The 16,953-nt window shown below is 43.3% G+C and overlaps 1 protein-coding gene across 1 annotated transcript; it reads right to left on the bottom strand.

The window, feature by feature from the left end:
- Positions 1 to 447: 447 nt before the first annotated feature.
- S100A11 (S100 calcium binding protein A11) lies at positions 448 to 6,923 on the bottom strand. The gene is made up of 3 exons (XM_006900141.1): positions 6,894 to 6,923; positions 1,733 to 1,885; positions 448 to 594 (listed from the first exon to the last, which is right to left on the bottom strand). The coding sequence occupies exons 1-3, from the start codon at positions 6,921 to 6,923 to the stop codon at positions 448 to 450; spliced, it is 330 nt and encodes a 109-aa protein (XP_006900203.1).
- Between the last annotated feature and the right edge of the window lie 10,030 nt (positions 6,924 to 16,953).

Here is a 16,953-nt window from a genome sequence, read left to right as displayed (position 1 = left end):
TGTCAGTAATTTAGAAAGTGATTGGACCATTAGTCATGGTCATTTGTGCACCCAAGGCATGCAGCCACTAGCTGCTCTGCAGGAGAAGGATGGACAATCTCTTCTCGTGTGATTATCTGCCTCTGAAAACCCACTGGAGGGCCAGCTGTGGGTTGGTTTCAACTTGACAATAAACAACAATATTTACTAAGCAGCTTCTGATAACTGCTTCTATCCATGTTTGTATTTCTTATCCCTCCCTTGCACAGATTTATTGATGCTCCAGTGTTTGTTTTTTTTAAAAAAAACAGAATGTTTATTAGTCCCAGAAGGGGTGGCCTGCATGGGGTGGTGGGTGGGCTAGATCAGGGTGTGTGTGGGCTGTGAGGAGTCTACAGTCATGGGGTGGGGGGTCTTGGAGGGAAGGAGCTGAGCTTGTTGGCCAGTTTCAATGGTGCTTCAGGTTTGCTAGTGAACATGTTTCATGAAAGAGTCATGGCAGGCCAGAGCAATGCCCCCAATAAGATTAAGAAATTCTTGGAAATCTAGCTTCCCATCAGCGTTGAGGTCCAGTTTCTTCATCATGCGGTCAAGGACACCAGGGTCCTTCTGATTCTGCAAAGATAATAATGTTAGTAGTAGTAGTAGTAATAATAATAATATACTTTCTAAAGTGTTTTCAAGCTTTATTATCATAAGAGTTTAAGGTATATGGAAGAGGCTATTAATATTTCCATATTTCAGACACAGAAATAGACTGAAAAAGGTAAAGTGACTTCCCCAAAGGGTAGGCCTGGGACTCGTACCCATATTTTCTAGCTCTTAGTCCAGGATTGTGGCTTATGCCAACCTAAAGGCACGTGGTTCAAATCCACAAACTGCTCTGTGGGAGAAAGATAGGCAATCTCCCTCCCACGTAGTTTTCTGCCCCTGAAAACCCACCAGAGGGTCAGCTATGAGTTAGTTCTGACTTGATGGTACATTAACAACAATAGTCTAGGATTCCTTCTGGGGTAAATGTGATTATTTAACTTAGTAAAATAGTGTAATACTTCTTCCAGTATTGCCCTGAACTCCAATAAAAAAAAAAGTGTAAAAGTAGAATCATTTATGTCAGGATAAGAACATAGCTCCTCACTGAAACAAACTCATTCTTCAATCCTTACCTCCCAGCATTTTATAACTGTTGGTAACATGTAGCTACTTATATTTAAATTAATGGATATTAAACATTCAGCTCTTCAGTCACATTAGACATATTTCCAAGTGTTCAGTAACTACATTAGATGGTGCAGATATAGAACACTTCCATCACCACAGAAAGTTCTATCGGACAAGGCTGTACTAGAACCTTTCAATTGGAGAAATACAATTAGAAAACTAACCTGTTACAAAAAAATAAAAAGAAGAAGAAGAAAACTACCCTGTTACACAAATTGCCATTTCTTATTCTTCTCTCCCTACATGGAAAAAACAAATCACCATCATCTGTATCATGCAGTTAGCACATTTTGATCTTTTAAAACATATCCTACTTCAAAGAAAAGACCTCTTTCTAGTTATCAGAGCTCAGCCTGAAGCTTGAGGACCACACAGAGTAGAGGAGGTAAGAGGAGTGAGGGGAGCCCCAGAGGCAAACAGGTGCCATTCTTCTTGGAATGTGATGAGAGCTGCGGGCTCCTCATCCCAAAACCTTCTGTCAGGGCTTGGTTTCCTACATGGATTGTTTGGGGGTCAGGGTTAGGATCAATACCTTTGTGAAGGCAGCCAGTTCTGTATTCATGAATTTCAGGAACTCCGTTTTGGAGAGGGTAAGGCTGTTTCCATCCTGTCCAGCGTACCTCTGGAACACGGCAATCAGGGACTCAATGCACCGCTCGGTCTCCGTGGGGCTAGTGACTTTTGCCTGTGGGGAGAAAATTGAGAGCTCAGACGAGGACAAGATGTCAGACACTGGACCCTAGAGAACACTCCAGAGACTTGTCATATCTTTCTGGTTTAATTTCCTAAAATGCAGGGTCATTTTTTAGGAGATTGGGAGGCCTAGGATAGCCACAGAGAGACACTTTCTGTATATGGATTTCCTTTTCATCCCTCCTCACAATTTATTCCAGTTGAAATACAGGCAAATCTGGAACATGAGGGATATATTGGAAAGCAGAATAGTGAATTTCCGAGATGATAGTTGCAATGGCAGGGTTTATGAATATTTAAGATGTTTGGATACATATATGTATAATTCTATTTTCTAAAAAATTCATATGCATATTATGCATTGCCTACAGATTAAATACTATCCTGTTTCCCAATGTGTGCAGAGTGTGATGAATGAACTGCTCATTCTTGAAAAAACACAAACTAATTTGCTGTGGAGCCAGCACTGACACCTGGCTGACCCTCCAGGGGATTTTCAGGGGCTGCAAATTGCCAGAGAGGAGATTGTGCCTCCTTAACCCAGGTGTAGTGATGCCTTTGAGCTGCCTGCCTGCCTGCCTTTGCCTTGGTATCACAACATCTTACCACCAGAGCTCCCTGTTCTTTTAAAAGAAATACTGAATTCCCAGGATTCATGCACTTTCTCAAAGGAAACCAAACACTTAGGTATTTGTGTTTGTAGAAGATAAATCAGACCACTTTTTTTGATGTTCAAAAAGTGACTTTCACACTTGAAAATGATCAACCATTAATCCTGCACTTGAGGAAATGGGCATGAGAAGAAAATCCTCATGGCGGCCTGTGCTTTAGAATCCAGGCCTCAAGACCCTTTTCTAAAATCCTCAGCCTTTGCTCTCCACTTCTCTCACACCCCTGCTGTTTGGTCAGAACCGACTCGCAGCTCACCCTCTAGCAGGTTTTCAAGGCTGCAAATCATATGAGGACATTGTCAGTCTTTCTCTGGAGAAGGGGCTGGTGTATTCGAAGCACCAGGAGGCGTGGCTTTGGGGTTAATCTAAAACCTGACAGACTAGGTCCACCAGAGCTCCCTTCCTTCCATTTCTAGGGCCACTAATATTGCCTCTGATGTGGAGCCTCTGGAGGTGATGGCAAACCCGGAAGGTTCCTTTAGGTTCGTATGGCTTAGTGGTAAGACGTTGTGCTGCTAACTCTACGGCACGTGATTCGAATCCCCTAGCTGCTCCATGGGAGAAAGATGAGCAATCTCCTTCTTTGTGATTTACTGCCTCTGAAAACCCTCTGGAAGGTCACCTATTAGTTGATTCTGACTCCACACTACACAACAGGGAGCTCCCTAGAAGTGCTGGTGGTGTAGTCCGTACCTGCTAGACACAATACAGCGTGACTCTAGCGGTTCGACTCCACCAGGTGGTAACTGGGCAGAGGATGGGTAGTTTACTCTGGTGAAGATTTACCTCCTCAAAAACCCTGATAGTTGCTATGAGTCTCAAATGACTCCATGGCAGTGAGAGTTTGAGGGAGTTCTCAGTGTCTCGTGAGCTGCTGTGGCTGCATCAGAAGGAGCAGGAGGGTCAAATCCTATGCTTTCCTCCCAGAATTCACCAAGGAAATTCCTTCAAGGAGCCTGCCTTTCACGTCAGGGCGGGGCGGAGGACTCAGGCGTGGCCAGCTCTTTGGCTCCCCCTGGTGGCTCAGAGCAATAACTGCAGACGTTCTGGGACACTTTTCCTGCCACACCCTTTTTCTCTTTCAATGCCTCAGAGAAAAAGAAAGGAAGGCAATTATCCAGTAACTGAATTGCTACTGTATACTATGTAGAGTTCCAGGGGACTTTGGAGATGGTTCCTGAGGAAGCTTAAAGAAGTGACAGATTTGCCTCAGATGGAGCAGCGGAGGAAAGGGAGAAACCCCAGACCCCCAGTCCAGAACTCTGGACACGTCAGTCTATAGGATTCCTCAGAGTCCAATCTGTGGGAACCTTTATAGGAAGGAAAAAACAACCTAACGACTGGATACAGTGAAATAATTTAAAAATACATGTCAAACACTCTGCATCGAAGGAAAGCAAAAATAAATTTCCCCCTCCCCTCTCCAGATGTCTTTTCAACACACTTTACAAAGAGACAACTGTTGTTACTTGGGTCCACCAGCAGTCTAGTTTTTCAGTCTGGTAAGTGCTGGATCTGTTTTTTCGCGGTACCGTGAAATGAAGGTTCCCTTTTGTACGGAAAGGAGAAGTGGAGAAAGTGTGTGTGTGTGTGTGTGTGTGTGTGTGTGTGTGTGTGTGTGTGTTGGGGGGGCAGACTGACACATTAATGGATTGACAAGTTCTTTTGGTAAAGCGCCAGAGAGCTGATATTTTAGACTTCGTGATCCAAGGTTTTTAACTCTATTATAGGAGGAAAGCAATCATCCAGTAAGAGACTTACACTGCGTTAATTCCAACCTTGACCTTATATAACTGCTCCTGACATTTCTTACTTGTGATCTTAATGGAAGCAGGCTATCAGACCTTTCTTCCTGGTACCATGTGATAGTTTCAAACCATCAACCTTTAGATTAGTAGTGAACAGTTTGTATCACCTAGCAACTTTAAAGCAGTCAGTGCTTACATGATTGGGCGTGGCTGTGCTTAAGTCAAACTTTATGGAAACTTAAGTTCAAATTTCCTATAATTTTCATGTGTCACAAAATGTTCTATCTCTGTGTGTCTCTTTCCTCTCCCCTTAACCCACCCCCCTCCCCAATTAAAAAAGGTGAAAACGGTTCTTAGCTCCTGGCCTTAGAGCCACAGTTTGGTGACTCCTTCACTCAAGTGAGGCAGCAGGAATAGATTTTGTAGGTGGATTAATTGGGGGTGGGGGGTGTAGGATTTAGAAGGTTTGAACGTGGAGATGGAAGGAGCCGCAAGGGGAAAAGTAAGCAGTCGAAGAGCGTGGGCCTGAAAAGATGGTGGAGTGAGAGGGAAAGAAAGGAGGCAGCAGGGCTGGGCCGGCTCCTCCCACATTCCTGTCTCTAATCCCCGTTTAGTTTCAGGCTCTTTTTTGTCTTCCGCTATGGTTGCTTATTGAAACTGCTTTTCCCTCAGGACTTGAACATTCCCAGTACTGTCTGGTTCACTAGAATTACTCGTGACACCCCAGAAGTCCCAACACTCCTAAGTAAACTATTCTCACAGACTTTCAGGCCTGTAACCAGAGGAATTGTAGCGGGAGACACTGGATTCCAGCATAGCCAGGAAATTGTAGCAACCCGCCCCATTCCAGATGAGGGGGAGGCACCCTCTTAATTCAAACTCCTTTCCTACCAGTGAGCCTCCATCAGATTCTGAGGCTGTAAAACCACTACAGAATGAGATTTCCATTCGTTCTCTCTCAGAGCCGCTAGTAGATTCGAACCTCTAATGTGAGCTAAGGCCTTAGAGTTAGCGCAGCTCCCTGCAGACCAGGCCACCAGGAACAGGGTGGGGCCTTCACCCCCTGCCTGGGAGACTCAGTGCAGGTCACAGGGTAACTGTCACAGGACGGCACTGCACTTCCACTTCCCCAGCCCTAGACCTTATCGCTACTGGAAAACAGAAAGAACTGCCAATTTCCACACTCAGCCTGTCATTACAGGTATAATTTTAGGGCTACTTCTTTCCAGTCCTTCTTCCCCAATTCTGTCCCACCCCCTCCTGTCTCCTGCCACGACCGCAGATAAATCCCAGATAAAGCCTGATGGAAAGCAGGCGTTGGTTGTTTTCTCTCTTTTTTCCTTTCCAGAGTAGAGGAAGAACAATCAAAAGTTAGGCTTACCATGTCGCAGCGGACCAGAGCGCAGTGGCTGTGGCTTGGAGCAGCGGGTGTGTGGCGTCTGCGGGGAGCTGCGGCCTCTGGTGGCCCACGCCCTGCCCTTCCTGTCCCGCTTGCTCAAGCCTGACTCAGACAGCCCCCTCCTGCGCTTGGCCCGCCCCTGCTCACAGATCTGGACTCGTCAGCCTCTCGGGTTTCTTTGCTAAGCACACAGCCTCACCTTAAAACTCACATAAAACCCATTGTCCTCATTGGAGTCTTCAATGATTTTTCTCTCCTCTTCCTGACAACCTTGACAAACTTTTCTTTCCAGAATTAAAAGTTTTGCATAAAGATCTTTGGGAAGGCTTATCTGTCCACGCCTGTGGGTCTTTTCCTTGTATGAGCTCATGCTGGAGTTCAGGGAGGCAGAGAGGTCCATTTTGAAAACACGTGAGTGCTGGTGACAGTGTGGGTTGAAAAGTGTGGCGTTGAAGTTTGCCAGTTAACAGTGTTAATTGTTGTTAAGTGTCATTGAGTGCAGTACCACTCATAGTTGGACCCTATGAACAACAGATTTGAACTCTGTCCTATCCTGCTCTATCCTTATTAGCCTTGACACGTTTGAGTCCATTTCTGTATCAATCCATCTCTTTGAGGGTCTTCTTCTCCTTTCCAAGCGTGATATCCCTTTCCAAAGAATAACCTCTTCTAACAAAATATGTTTCCAAATTATGTGAGATGAAACTTCACCATCTTTGCCTCCAAGAAACGCACTGGTTGCACTTTTTCCAAGACTTACTTTGTTTTTTTGACACACTATATGGGATGTTCAGTACTCCAACACCGTAACTCAAAGGCATCAATTCTTCTATTGTTATCCTTATTCATTATCCAGCTCTCAGAGGCATAGCAGGTGATGGGAAAGACTGTGGTTTGAATCAGGCACTCCTTAACACCATTACTCATCAGGGCTTTGGCGAAGGCCCTGACTGCAGCCTTTTCCAGTGCTATACATCTCATGGTCTCCTGACTCCTGGTGCCAAAGGATTGACTATGGGCCCAAATAACATGGAATCATTTACAGTTTTAATCTTTCCCCCATTTATCATGATGTTGTCTATTGGTCTGGTGGTATTTTTGTTTTCTTGATGTGGAGATGTAATCCATATTGAAGGCTGCAGTCCTTGATCTTCTGCAGCAAGTGCCTGAGGTCCTCCTCACTTTCTGCAAACAAGCTTGTGCCATCTCCATACTGTAGGCTTTTAATGAGTCTTCCTCCTATCCTGATGCCACACTTTTTTCCAAAAAGTCCAGCTTCTCTAATGGTTCGTTCAGCATACAGGTTAAATAGGTAAAGAGAGAGAATGCAGCCCTGACGCACATCTTTCCTGATTTTAAACCATTCATTATTCCCTTGTTCTGTTCAGACAACAGCTTCTTGATCTATGTATATTCTTCTTGTTATGTGCCATTGAGTCACATGCAACTCATAGTGACCCTATGTACAACAGCCCTAAACCCTTCTCTGTCCTGTGCCAATCTCACTGTCTCCGACACACCCACCCTGATTGCCCCAGTCATTGAATCAGTCCACCTCATAGAGGGTCTTCCCTTCCTGCGCTGTCCCTTCACCTTCCCTAGCTTGATGTCCTTCTCCAAGGACTGGTCTCTCCTTGCAACATGTCCAAACTATGTCAGATGAAGCCTCAGAGTCTTTGCCTCCAAGTAGCAGCATGGTTTAACCCTCTCCAGGACAAACCTGCTCATTCTCTTAGCAGTCCATGGTATAGTCAATACTCTTCTCAAACATCACAGCTCAAAGGCATCAATTCTTCTTCTATCCTCCCTAATCATTGTCCAGCTCTCTGATGCATAGCAAGTGATTGCGAATACCATGGTCTGTATTAGGCACACCTTAGTCTCCAGAGTGACACCATTGTTCTTCAGTATTTAGAGAGGTTTCTAATAGCAGACTTTCCCATTGCAGTGCATCTTTTAATTTCCTGGCTGCTAGTGCCAAGAGTGTTGACTGTGGAGCCAAGCAAACTAAAGCGGTTAACAATCTCAATCTCTTCACCATCCATACTATTGCTGCCAGTTGGTTCAGTGGTAAGAATCTTTGTCTTCTTTGGATAGATTTCATATAAGCATAATAAGGTGTTCTGTTTATTAAATATCTCCCATGTACAGGAATAGTTAGCAACGTTCCTAGAGAAATTCTACTGTAAAATTATGACCCACACTCTGTACAATACTTTGAAGGAGTCCCAGAGATGTCGTGTGTAGCATGTCAGCCTGCTAACTGAAAGGTGGGCAGTTCAAATCCACTAGCCACTGTAGGCAAAGGCAGGCTGTCTTTTCCCTTAAAGATTTACAGCCTTGCCTAGTGATAGATGTGAGTTTTAATTATCACCAAGTAAATTACTCTTCTTTCAACTTCTTACTCTCCAAACGGACTAATTGATGCTGTTCGTTAAAAAGGGATACCATGCTTGGAAAGATGGTCAATGAAGGAGAGGAAGACCCCCAATGAGATGGATTGACACAGTGACTGAAGCTGTGTGCTTGATTGAGTCAAAGATTGTAAGAATGAACAGGACAGAGCAGGATTCAGATTGGTTGTTCATAGGGTAACCATGAGTCACACTCAACTCGACAACACCTAACACCATCGGATATTTATCTATGCTCTCTTTGCAGAGAAAGAATACTTTTCTTTCTTGTTATGTACAGTCAGAATTGACCCATAGTTGACCCACGAATGGATTTTCACTGGTATAATACTGCCATCTTTCTCCCATGAATAGTGGGTGGATTCGAACCACCCTCCTTTGGGTTGGCAGCACAACTCCTTATCATTAGGCCACAAGAACTCCCTGCTTACTTTCTTAGGAATTAAGAAAGCTTTGTATTAGGAATCAGCACCTCTGGGTTCTAGTCATCTTTGCACTATTTCTACTTCCTTATCTGTAAAAGCAAGTCATCCTGCCCTTCCTACTTCATAGGACTATTTTGACTATTAAATGAAATAGTGACGTTGAGAGAGCTTCAAAACTGCTCAGTGAATGCAAATGAGAGCTAATGGACTTTGGGCTCTGACTGCAGCTTTGGCTGGCATCTCTCAGCACCTAAAGACAAATCTTCACCTCTAATTGGCAGTCACTCTAGGCCTACCTTTCTTCAGTTTTGTGCTCAGAATGCCATTTGTAAATCATATCTGCCCTAGACTCACTCATTGAGTTGATTTCTTTTCCTCAAACCTGTCTCCATTCCCAGCTTTCTCTCTCTGTGCTAATGGACCAGGTTCAGTGCTGTACATTGGAGATACAAGGTGAACAGAATCTAGCCTGTCTTTAAGGAAGTCTGTGGATAGCCTTTAGACTTGTGGTGGTGGTGGGACGATGTGGGGGTGTTTCACAATGGTTCCTGAAATCCATGAATACACTGAAATTTAATGTGAAGTTTTCTACATGAGTGATTCTCACTCTTCCCCTCCTTCTCCCTGGGGAAGGGAAGTAAGTGCCATAGCTTTTATTTGATTCTCAGAAAATCTCTGATAAAAATATTTAACAATCATTGGTCTAAATTACTGCAGACCTCAATCATGAGGCCTTCCGCACCACAGCTCCTTTTAAGGAAAGACACTTCACTTATAGTCCCTGTTGAAGGAAGCCTTTGTGTCCACTTTTTGCCAGATTTAACACTGTGCCCATTGTCACGGCTGATTATTAGGTGTTATAAATTGAATTCTACCCCCTAAAATATGCGTATGTAATGATATAATGTGGGAACTATGTAATAATTCACCTTGATTTGATAAAAGGTAAATAGTAGTAAAAGGATTAGGGTGAGAAACAGCACCCCTTAGTCTTATCACACCCCTGATCAATGTGTTGTTGCTATGTGCCCTTGAGTTGACTACCACTTATAGTGACCCTATGAACAGTAGCTCTGAATTCTGCTTTATCTTGAGCTGATCTCACTGTTGCTGACACACTTGCCCCCATTGCCACAGTCAATCCATATCGTCCAGGGTCTTCCTTTCCTGCATTGACCTTCTACCCTTCCAAACACAATGTTCTTCTCCAAGGACTGGTCCCTCCTGGAAACATGCCCAAAGTATATGGGAGGGAGCTTGGCAATCCTTGCCTTTAAGGAGTAACTTGGTTTCACCCTCTCAAGGACAGATGTGTTTGTTCTCTTGGCGGTCTGTGGTATGTTCAAGACTTTTCTCTAGCACTACAACTCAAAGGCATCAATTCTTATTCTATCATCCTTAGTCATTGTCCATCTCTCAGATGCATAACAAATAATTGTGAAGACCATGGCCTAGACCAGACTCACCTTAGTCTCTAGATTGACATTGTTGCTTCTTGGCACTCTTGAGAGGTCCCTGATAGCAGACTTTCCCAAAGTAATTTGTCTCTTGATTCCTGACTACTGGTGCCAAAAGTGTTGCTTGTGGACTCAAACAAGATGAAATTGTTAACAGTCTCAATCTCTTCTCTATCATGATGCTACCGATAGCCCAGTGGTAAGAATCTTGGTTTTCTTGATGTTGAAATACAATCTATGTTGAAGACCGCAGTTCTTGAACTTCTTCATCAAATGCTTCAAGTCACCTTTTGGCGAACAAAGTGTGTCATCTGAGTAACACAGGTTGCTGATGAATCTTTCTCTCTTCCTGATGTCACTTCTTCATAGAGCCCAGTCTCCTGAATGATCTACTCTGCATATGGATTGGAAAAAAACTATGGAGACAGGAGATCTTGACACACTCCTTTCTTGATTTTAATTTAATTCAATTTTATTATTTTTTGTATGTGTACCATCAAATGGGATCTGACAGGTACAGGAGGAGATTGCCCTTTCTTCTCCAGCAGAGCATCTGGTGGATTTGAACCGTGTACCTCTGGGATTGCAGTGCAGCTTTTTGCCACTAGGCCACCAGAGCTCCCTCTTTTCTTGATTTTAAACCATGCAATATTTCCTTGCTCTGTTCGTACAACTCCTTCCTGGTCTAAGTTTTGCATAAGTAAATAAAGTATTCTGGGATTCCTGTGGTGAGCTGAGATGTATTGGCATGAACTATTTTTAATCAGACAGTCATACGATCTACTATGCAGGGCATGAAAAAGTGAGGAAAAATGGTGTCACATTCAAGCAAAAACAATCCCATTGCTAGATCCATCCTGAAATACAATGTCATGAGTGATATAATATCCATACACACACAAGGAAAACCTGATCAGTGTAGCACTTTTTAAAAAAATTATTATTGAATTTTATTAGGTTTAATGAACATTTACAGCAATGTAGCACGTTTAATGTCACTCAGAATGAAAGTGGAGTGTATGGTAAGTCCTATAAAGTCCCCAAATGGCTACACTTTTACTAAACAAGCTGAATTCCTATTAGACTTGTTTTTCCAGTTTCCCCTAGAATGAATGCAAATTGACCATTTTTATTATTGTTTTTAGCTCTGCTTTCATAAATAAGTACAGATCAGGAAAGTGCTGGTTCCCCCACTTAAACCAAGGGTTGTGTATTGTTAGCATTTTCCATCAGCCTGTGTAATTCTTAACTTTACCACATAATGGGGTTTGTTTGTGTTAGTGTAATGAAATAATTGCTCCCCTCCACAGCAGAATTTTCTCCAGCAGGCCACCCCCAGATCTTTTCAGTACTCTCCTCTAGTCAATAAGTTTCCCTTTCCTAATAAGTTGAAGCTGATAGACACTAGCTAAATAGACATTTAGTCTGTCTCTGGATCAGTTTTTTGTCTGTCTGTGAACATGAACTTTTGAGGAAATTTCATTCTGGGAAAAACCCCAAAAAGGGGGGAAATGAGTAGGGGTTGGACCTCAGAAACCGCAAGAAAGAAAGAATTACCAGGAGTGGAGTGTGTCCTCAGGGGCCTGCCCTAGGAAGCTCCTTAACACTGGTGAAAGTCAAGACACAGGGAGATTTCCAAGGAACACCTGGGCCTCCAAGCACTTTCTCCCAAGGCTTGACAGCTGAGTGCTCTAACCCCTGTGCCACCAGGGCTCCTTCTACTTGTAACTGAAGGACTGCCGATCCATAGGGTGGCCCAAGCAGATGACACAGTTTGGCATGAAAAGGTGGCCTAGGGCCAATCAGCTTGTTCTTGGACAACAGAAATTGGAAACACCCAGAGAATCATGCAGTTAACAAGATCTTCAGCTAAACAATTGTATAGAGGGAAACGATGAGGTCCTAGCAAATAAAAATTATGAAGACGCAGACAGCATGTATAATCAAAAAATGATAAAGTGTGGAAAGAATATACAGAAGAAAATGGGAAAGAAAACAATTGGTAATCAGAAGTAAAGAAAAGCAGCAGTTAGCGAGTCCACAGTCTAGTGTCGGTGCTCACTGACTCTGGAACTAGGTTGGGAGGTGAAATGCTGGTCTTGTCACATAATAGTTGTTTGAGCGCGGCAAGTTACTGATCTGCTTTGTTCCTCAGTTTCTTCACCTATAAAAATTAGTACCTAATTTATTGTGAGCATTAAAGGAACTCGTGTAAGATGATTAGGACTTAGAAGCATGTCTTCAAAGGAAGACTTGCATAATAGCTTGCACAAAAGGAAGGAGGTGAGGGATGAGGCATCACGTATGTTCCTCGTACTTGAAGTACCGCTCACAGCGACTGGACCGTAGGTAATGATGGTAAATGCAAAGGAGAAGCTGGAGGAAATTAGCCACACTGGGCTGTCGGTTCTGTTTGAAGACAGAAACAGAGCACTTTTCACTATATTGAGTATTCTTGATTTTGATGCAGAACATCTCATGAAGGGCCCACGTGAATGGAGGTGTACTAAGCACTGGGGCATGGTAGTAAGTAAGACCAGCCAGGTTTCTGCTTTGATGGTGTGCGACCTAGCTTTTGTGCAAAATTTAAAAGAGCAGCAGAAAAGGATGATCCAGTAAATGAGAAAACAGAGAATTTCACAAAGAGGTAGAAGGAGACCCTGAAATCTTCTCTCGTGTCAGTTAAGCCCACGACAGGGAGAGAGTCTTCTAAGATGAAGGGAATGATAGGCAAGTGGAAGACATCAGGGAGGTAGAGCATGATGAAGGCTGACATGTGTCCATGAGTTTTGTCATTCATTACTTGCTTGGAGACCTTCGTCAGAACCATTGTAATGTAGTGGTTGGGAGAAAGGCAGATGATAGAGTATGGAGGAGTGAATAGGAGATGGAGTACAAATGTGATTTACTCATTTGTGAAATGAAGACTATGAAGACAAGAGAGAGAGAGTGGAAGCCGAAAGAGGTCTAGGATGAAGGGAGGGTTTTAAGTCATAGAGGTCTGTTGGGCTTCCAGGCTGAAGAGAGGAGCTATCAGAATGAGGGTTGAAAGGCTATAAATGATGGAACAAGTTCTCAGAGGAGTTGTAACTGGGTGGACTCCTTACACAGAAGTAGAAAAGAAGAGCAGGAGTGGGGTTATTGATAGTTCATAGAATTGGGAAGGCTCCTGGGGTCCATCTTCCCTGAAAGCTCCACTGATTCTGGGAGGCAAGAGGTTTGAGTAGAGGACTTGAGGAGAGTGGAGAGGGTTCTCAGAGATCTCTGAGAGAAATACAAAAATGAGCTGATGGGTGGAGATGGATGAGTAATGTCAAAGTGCAGGAAGTTTTAGTGTTTTGACAATCATTGATATCATTGCTGATGTCAGATGTATCCTGGCTGAAAATAAGGAATATCAGAAGAATGTTTGTGTTTTATTGACTATGCAAAGGTATTTGACTTTGTGGATCATAAGAAGTTGTGGCTGACAATGAAAAGAATGGGAATCCTGGAGCACTTTATTGTGCTCATGCAGAACTTATACGTGGATCAGGATGCTGTTGTGCAAACAGAGCAGCGGAACACTACGTGGTTTAACATTGAGAAGGGAGTGTGTCAAGGTTATATACTCTATATATCTTTTCAATCTGTATGTTGAGCAAATTATTCGAGAATCTGGACTCTGTGAAGAGGAATGTGGTATCAGAATTGGAGGGAGACTCATCAACCTGTATTATACACATGACCCAACCTTGTTTGCTGAGACTGAGGAGGACTTGAATTACTTGTTGCAGAAGATCAAGGCATGCAGCTTTAATATGGATTGCATCTCAATGTCAAGAAAACAAAGATTTTTACCCCTGGATTGATAGGCAACATCATGATGGATGAAGAGGAGACTGATGCTGTCAACAGCTTCATCTTGCTTGGATCCACAATTAACACCCTGGGTACCAGCAATAAGGAAATAAGGAGACACATTGCATAGGGAAAGTATGCAGTTAGGGACCTTTCCAAATTATTGAGGAATAATGATGTCAGTTTGAGGACTAAGATATGTCTGATTCAGGCCATAGTTCTTCTGATTACTAGCTATGCATCTGAAAGTTGGACAATGAATAAGGATGCCAGAAAAAAATCGACACCTTTGAGCTGTCATATTGGAGAAGAGAACTGAACAGTCCATGGACAGCCAAGAGGACAAAAAGATATGTCTTGGAGAGAGTACAGCCACCCTCCTGCCTGAGTGCTCTTTGGAGACAAGAATGATGAAGCTTTAGCATGTTGTTAAGAGAGGACTAATAAGTCCCAGACAGCATGTTCTGTTAAGTTTTGTCTTGTTTACTGAAGTTATAGTTAACTTTTCATGATAGCAGGAATTTAATGTTAACCCCGTGCACCAATAATTAAGCAGAGGTCATCTATGAAGGAGCTTACAAGGAAATGTATTTGGAATGCATTTTATGTGTTTGTTGTACTTGTTACTGGTTTGACAGCTGTACTCAAAGCAGCACACCACTGTCTTTTTGCACGTTAGGCATTACAGAGCAGTGATCTTATCAAATGGAAATATTGTCTCCTGTTCCCACATATGTGTTGGCTGGTGGTATATCTTGTATGGCCTGGTGTTTTTTCCTTGAAGGTGGTGACTGGGAAAGCAGCTGGGTAGTAAGCAACTAGGTTTGTAATGCCTTGCCAGGTCTGGACTGCCAGGCCCACCATTAACAGATCGGTGTTGCCCCATGTGCAGGCTATCTGACAGCTTCTCACTGATACTTTCATACCTCTGTCCATCTGGTTTAGAAGCTTCTTCAGTGACAATGCTGCTGTAGAGTGGCTGCAATGAGCTCTTGTGTGTCAGGAAGTGTGAGTCTGATGCAGGATAGAACAGGGTTCAGATCTTTTGTTCATAGGTTGTTATGAATTGTACTCGATTTGACAGCACCTAACATCACCACCACCAACAACCAATCCATAAGGTTCTGTGACTGTGTGTGTGTGTGTGTGTGTGTCTTTTCTATGTGTATTTAGAAGTCCAATAGCAGCATCCAAGGGAGAAGACTATGGAGTATATTTAAGGAGGAGTTTTCAGGGTGGATGTGACAGAAAGATAAAGGTATGAAGGAGGTGAAGATGTGGGTGAGAAGTAATTCACCTGGCTGAGAACTGAGTGCAAGACCGAGAAGGAAGGAAGCAAAAGCATGGATGAAAAGTAAGTCAGGAAGCCTTCAGGAAATCAAAGAACAGGTAGAAAAGATGGATGGAGAGAATGGAGATGTGAAGTGTCATCAATATAATCTTTCCCTGCTTTTCATGTTTTGTAATAAAAGGATAATGGTGGATGGCAAATTCATGCATAGTTATGAATTTAAGCTGATTCTGGTGGGTTTACGTGGAGTGGGCTTGCAGGAGGTTAAGAACTTATTGGTTAAGAATCCATGCCTTTGAATTATAGTATTGGTGAAGAGTATTGACTATACCATGGCCTGTAAGTACCCCCCCCAAAACAAATCCCCCAAACAAACACAAACAATCTGTCAGGGAGCTCTGGTGGCCTAGTGGCAATAAGCTGCACTGAAATCCCAGAGATGTGTGGCTCAAATCCACCAGATGCTCTGCTGGAGAAGGGGGGGCAATCTCCTCCTGTACCAGTCAGATCCTATTTGACAGTACACACACACACACACACACACACTAAAAACTTATAAAAAAAAACCAACGAAAGCCTGTCTTGGATAAAGTGCAGCGAGGGTGCTCCTTAGAGGCAAGGATGGTGGAAATTTGTCTCGTGACCTTTGGGCTTATTGTCAGAAGGGGGTTAGTCCTTGGGATGGGTCATCATGCTTAGAAAGGTGGAGAGTCAAAGAAGGAAAAGAAGAAGCTTGAAGAGATGGACAGACATAGTGACTGCAGCTGCAGGGTTTCGGCCTGGCACAGGATGACACGAGATCAGACCAGGTTTTGATCTGTTATACATTAGGGTATCTGTGAGTCAGAGTCAACTCAGTGGAACCTAAGAACAACAATCACTATCCAAAAGTTTAGCAGTTCTAGCTCATGCAGTGATGCTAGGAATGAAAGCATCATGCAGTTTGTTTCCATAAAGATCGTTGCTGTTAGGTGCTCTCGAGTCAGCTCCAACTCCTATTGACTGTACACATGGCAGGAGGAAATGTAACCATGTCTTGCACCATCCTCACAATTGTTGCTATGTTTAAGCTCATGGTTGTAGCCACTGTGCCGATCCATGTCACTGAAGATCTCTTTTTTCTGACCTGCTTTAGCAAACCTGATGTCCTTCCCTGATGATTGCTGCCTTGTGATGACGTGTCCAAGGTAAGTGAAATGAAGCTTCAGCTTCAATGTCCTTGCTTCTAATGCCGACAACACCCCATGGAGCTGTTCTGCTCTGTAATATATGGGGTAACCATGAATAGGAATTGTCTGGTCAGCAATGGATTTGGGTTTTGTTTGTGTATTTTGCTAAGTTTTTCAGCAAATATTTATTGAGTGATTCCCTGCCACGGAGCCCTGGTGGCATAGTGCTTTATATCTTGCTCTGCTAACAAAGTTGGCAGTTCGAATTGCCAACTGCTCTGCAGGAGAAAGGTAAGGCAGTCTGCTTATATCCAGGCTTACAGCCTTGGAAAACCCTTGGACGGGCGCCATTAAGTCAAGATCAACTGGACAGCAGGGTTCATGTGTGGTGCTAGGACTTGAGGCTACAAAGATGAAAAGAATATGGTCTTTGCCTCTGAGAATCCCTAAATATAAATCAATTAATAAATCAGCCATGCAGTCCTTCTAAAAAATGTTTGAGGAGGGATGTCAGGAGGTGTTGACCCGCTCTCTAGGGTGAGATTTTTTCCATTTTCCTTCTGGCCTAAAACCTTTACCTTTTTAGGAGAAGGACTGAAAGGATTTCCTTCTTATTTCTCTCACCATCTGCAGTGGCTGTCCAGAA

This window comes from Elephantulus edwardii, unplaced genomic scaffold, assembly GCF_000299155.1.
Source record: "Elephantulus edwardii isolate Elephantulus edwardi_28Jun2011 unplaced genomic scaffold, EleEdw1.0 scaffold00273, whole genome shotgun sequence".
Classification (NCBI taxonomy): Eukaryota; Metazoa; Chordata; class Mammalia; order Macroscelidea; family Macroscelididae; genus Elephantulus; species Elephantulus edwardii.
The sequence above is the reverse complement of the archived record's forward strand: the minus strand, read 5'-3'. Positions and strand labels throughout refer to the sequence as shown.

Excerpts from the sequence above, each read along its gene's own strand:
- S100A11 (XM_006900141.1), bottom strand. The coding sequence starts at position 6,923 with ATGGAGATGGCACAAGCTTGTTTGCAGAAA. Across the intron at positions 1,886-6,893 it reads CACAAGCTTGTTTGCAGAAA|GCAAAAGTCACTAGCCCCAC; the intron begins GTGAGGAGGACC and ends TTCTCCCCACAG. Across the intron at positions 595-1,732 it reads AACTGGCTGCCTTCACAAAG|AATCAGAAGGACCCTGGTGT; the intron begins GTATTGATCCTA and ends TTATCTTTGCAG.